Source organism: Leishmania infantum, chromosome 20 (genome assembly GCF_000002875.2).
Source record: "Leishmania infantum JPCM5 genome chromosome 20".
Taxonomy (NCBI): domain Eukaryota; phylum Euglenozoa; class Kinetoplastea; order Trypanosomatida; family Trypanosomatidae; genus Leishmania; species Leishmania infantum.
Window position 1 is genome coordinate 512655 of NC_009404.2, and position 2786 is coordinate 515440.

At 61.0% G+C, this 2786-nt stretch overlaps 1 protein-coding gene across 1 annotated transcript; it reads left to right on the forward strand.

Annotated features, from left to right (window-relative positions):
- Nucleotides 1–454: 454 nt before the first annotated feature.
- On the forward strand, nucleotides 455–2323 carry LINJ_20_1200 (hypothetical protein; the record flags this gene model as incomplete). Its single annotated transcript, XM_001465214.1, has 1 exon — nucleotides 455–2323. The coding sequence occupies one exon, from the start codon at nucleotides 455–457 to the stop codon at nucleotides 2321–2323; it is 1869 nt and encodes a 622-aa protein (XP_001465251.1).
- Between the last annotated feature and the right edge of the window lie 463 nt (nucleotides 2324–2786).

The window sequence follows — 2786 nt, forward strand, 5'->3', positions numbered from 1 at the left end:
GCGGTGAGGCGTGTCTAGGGCTGCTTCTCACCACGCGATGTGAGGCCTGTGACAGGCCTGGCCGAGTGGTGTTCAGCGCATGCTCTGCGCCAGAATGGGCAAGTTAAAGCAAACAATCTTTTTACGGACCTCATCCGTGGCGATGCGGTCCAGCAAAGTGCTTAGGCTTCATTCGCTCGGCCATTACCTGGCCGACTTTCTCCACAGCAAATTCGGCGCAAAACTCAACCAGTTGCCGACCACGGAGGGCGAAGATGTCACTCACAACAGCAATGGCGGCGGGCACTGCGCACTTCGCACCGGCGTTTCCGGGAGCCGCATCGGTGTTCATTAAAGACACAGTGCAGACGTACGCGTATGTCATGGAGGTCAACAAAGATGCCCTCGCTCCCTATCCCCCCATCGGCACGGCTACTGTCGTCCGGTCAACTACACCGATGTTCCGCCGCCGAATATGCAGAGCTGCTGCTTCTCCAAGTGTTATCACACGGAAAGCGGGTCGATGGCGCGAAGCTACTTCCACTCCTCCGAGACTGGTGCGGTGGAGAACCTTCCTACGGGACGACCTCCCTCGCACCACATGTCGAGCAGAGCAACACAGCGCTACCCTGCGCCCTACCTCCAGAACGGCCTCGGCGGAAACGAAAGCGAATTGTTTTATCAGGGCAAGGTGAACATCGCCGACGCCAAGATGACAGAGATGATCATCTCTATGGACAACGGTATGATGTACGACGACGACGACGTACTGGATCCGCTCGGCTACAAAAGGGGACTGGACCAGGACGTGATATCGTACATGGATGCTAGTTACCGCGTCTTCCCCGAGGGCGCCGACCACATCATGGTTGGCCTCCCCATGAGATCGGCCCAGGCTACATGCGCAGCCATGCAGCACTCAGAGTTGCTCCCGGCCGTTGGTATCCTCTGCAGCTTATTGCAAATTGAAACGCAGACTTCCAGGAGGGGTGTGCTTCACCAAGCTCGGGCGAACCCACATCCGCACCACGAAGCCATGAAGTTCGTTTTGCGCGCCATCGTCGATGCGAGTCGCTCCCGCCCCCTCCAACCTTTGACGGAAGCAGAGTTCCCGACGGGATCATGTTCAGAGAGGGCGCCCGGAAGACATACAACGGCCAGACGCGCCGCCAGCAGGTGCGGCGCATGTGCGCCATCCACTTTCCACCGCTTTCTTACGCGAGCCGCAGCACCCGGCGGGGTTGGAATCCACGATGGAAAGGTGGCCCCACCACCCCACCCGCGCATCCCGGCGCGGTTTTTGCCGCCGCCCCCGGGGAGGGGGGGGGGGCGGGGACGCCGCGACCAAAACACCCCCGCGCGCCACCGGCCCACACCCGAAACCAGCCAGCCAGACAAAACGCCCCGCGAAAAGAGCCCGCCACCCAAAAACCACGACACAAAAAAACGCACCGCCCAAGCCCGGGCCAAATGGGGGCGCCCGCGAAAAGGCCTGGAAGCAGCCGCCACCCCCCTCTATAGCGGGCAGCATTCCGCCAGCGCGCCACGGCCACGCAACCAGCAGCCGGCAGCAATCCAAGAAAAAAACCCGTGCTTTAAGGTGTTGAAAGAAACTTTTTTTGGCAAGCGGTGTTCCGAATCACCTCCGCCAAACGTCCTTCCGCGGCGTCGGCTGAGAACCCGCGGTGGAGCCAGGCGGCGTCAAGGAGAACGGCGCAAAACAGAGGAAGCCCCCGGATGGCAGCAAAAGGCGCCCGAGTTGAATAACAATGAGTGCACCAAGCCGGCGGGGGTTCGGAATTCGAGCGGGCGAAGAGGCAGGCGAACAGCGGCCCCGGCGCAGAAGCCTTTTACCCTCGCTAGAAAAACCAAAATGGGCCCCCAACACCCAGAGCAGCTTCTTTTGTGCCATCGATGTCGCCCACGCGGAAAACCAACAGCACCGGAAAGCCCCCGGAAAGAGACCAGCGAGCGCCTTACCGTCGCGGTGGGCTTGCGACCCCTTTCCCTTTGGCCGCGGAGAATTCCACGAGCCCATCGCGGCAGCTACGAGCACCCCCGACGCCCATGTTGCCGCCCATCATCTGAAATTTTCATCACCCCGCAAGCCGCAAGCACAGCCACCGCCCCGCACGGAAGAAGCCCCATGCGGAGATCCCTGTACAGGATGGGAAGCGCTTCCAAGCCGAAAGCGCCGACACCAGCAAAAACAAAAGCACCCCCCCCCCCACCACCACCACCACCACCACCAAAAGCACCGGCTGGCCCCAGCCAACCCCTGACGAGGGGGAGGGCCTCCCGCAAACGACCTCTTTCCGGCTTTTCCACGAAAACCTTTTCATGAAAGCTTCCAGCAAAGTCAGAAGCTCTTTGCGGGCTTTCAAAAGCACACTGTGGTTCCCCAGCATTCACAAACAGAGTTAGAAAACGCCTGGGAATACGCAGGCGGCTATTTAACCTTCGCTGTCCCGTGAGGCTCTTGCCGGCGTACCGAAACGAGGCCCTGTGGCCCCCCACCCCGCCCTGAAAAGTTTAGTCCCCGGATGCAACATCCCGGCGCCAAACCGCAAACGCAGCCAGCGTTCTTATTGCGAAAGGTGGTCGCGGAACAGTGGGCACAAAAACAGCGCAATTAAGCCGGGGCGGCTATACGTTTTCGGCGCTGAACCGCGACAGCCCCACCTCTATCCAACCAGCCCGTAAACAAACCGCCGGCCCTACTGACAACCACGAGCCCTGCGCAGGCGGAAGCGCATAGGGGCAGGGGCCCCCTTTTTTGCCGACCGCCCCGCCGCCCCGCGCATGCC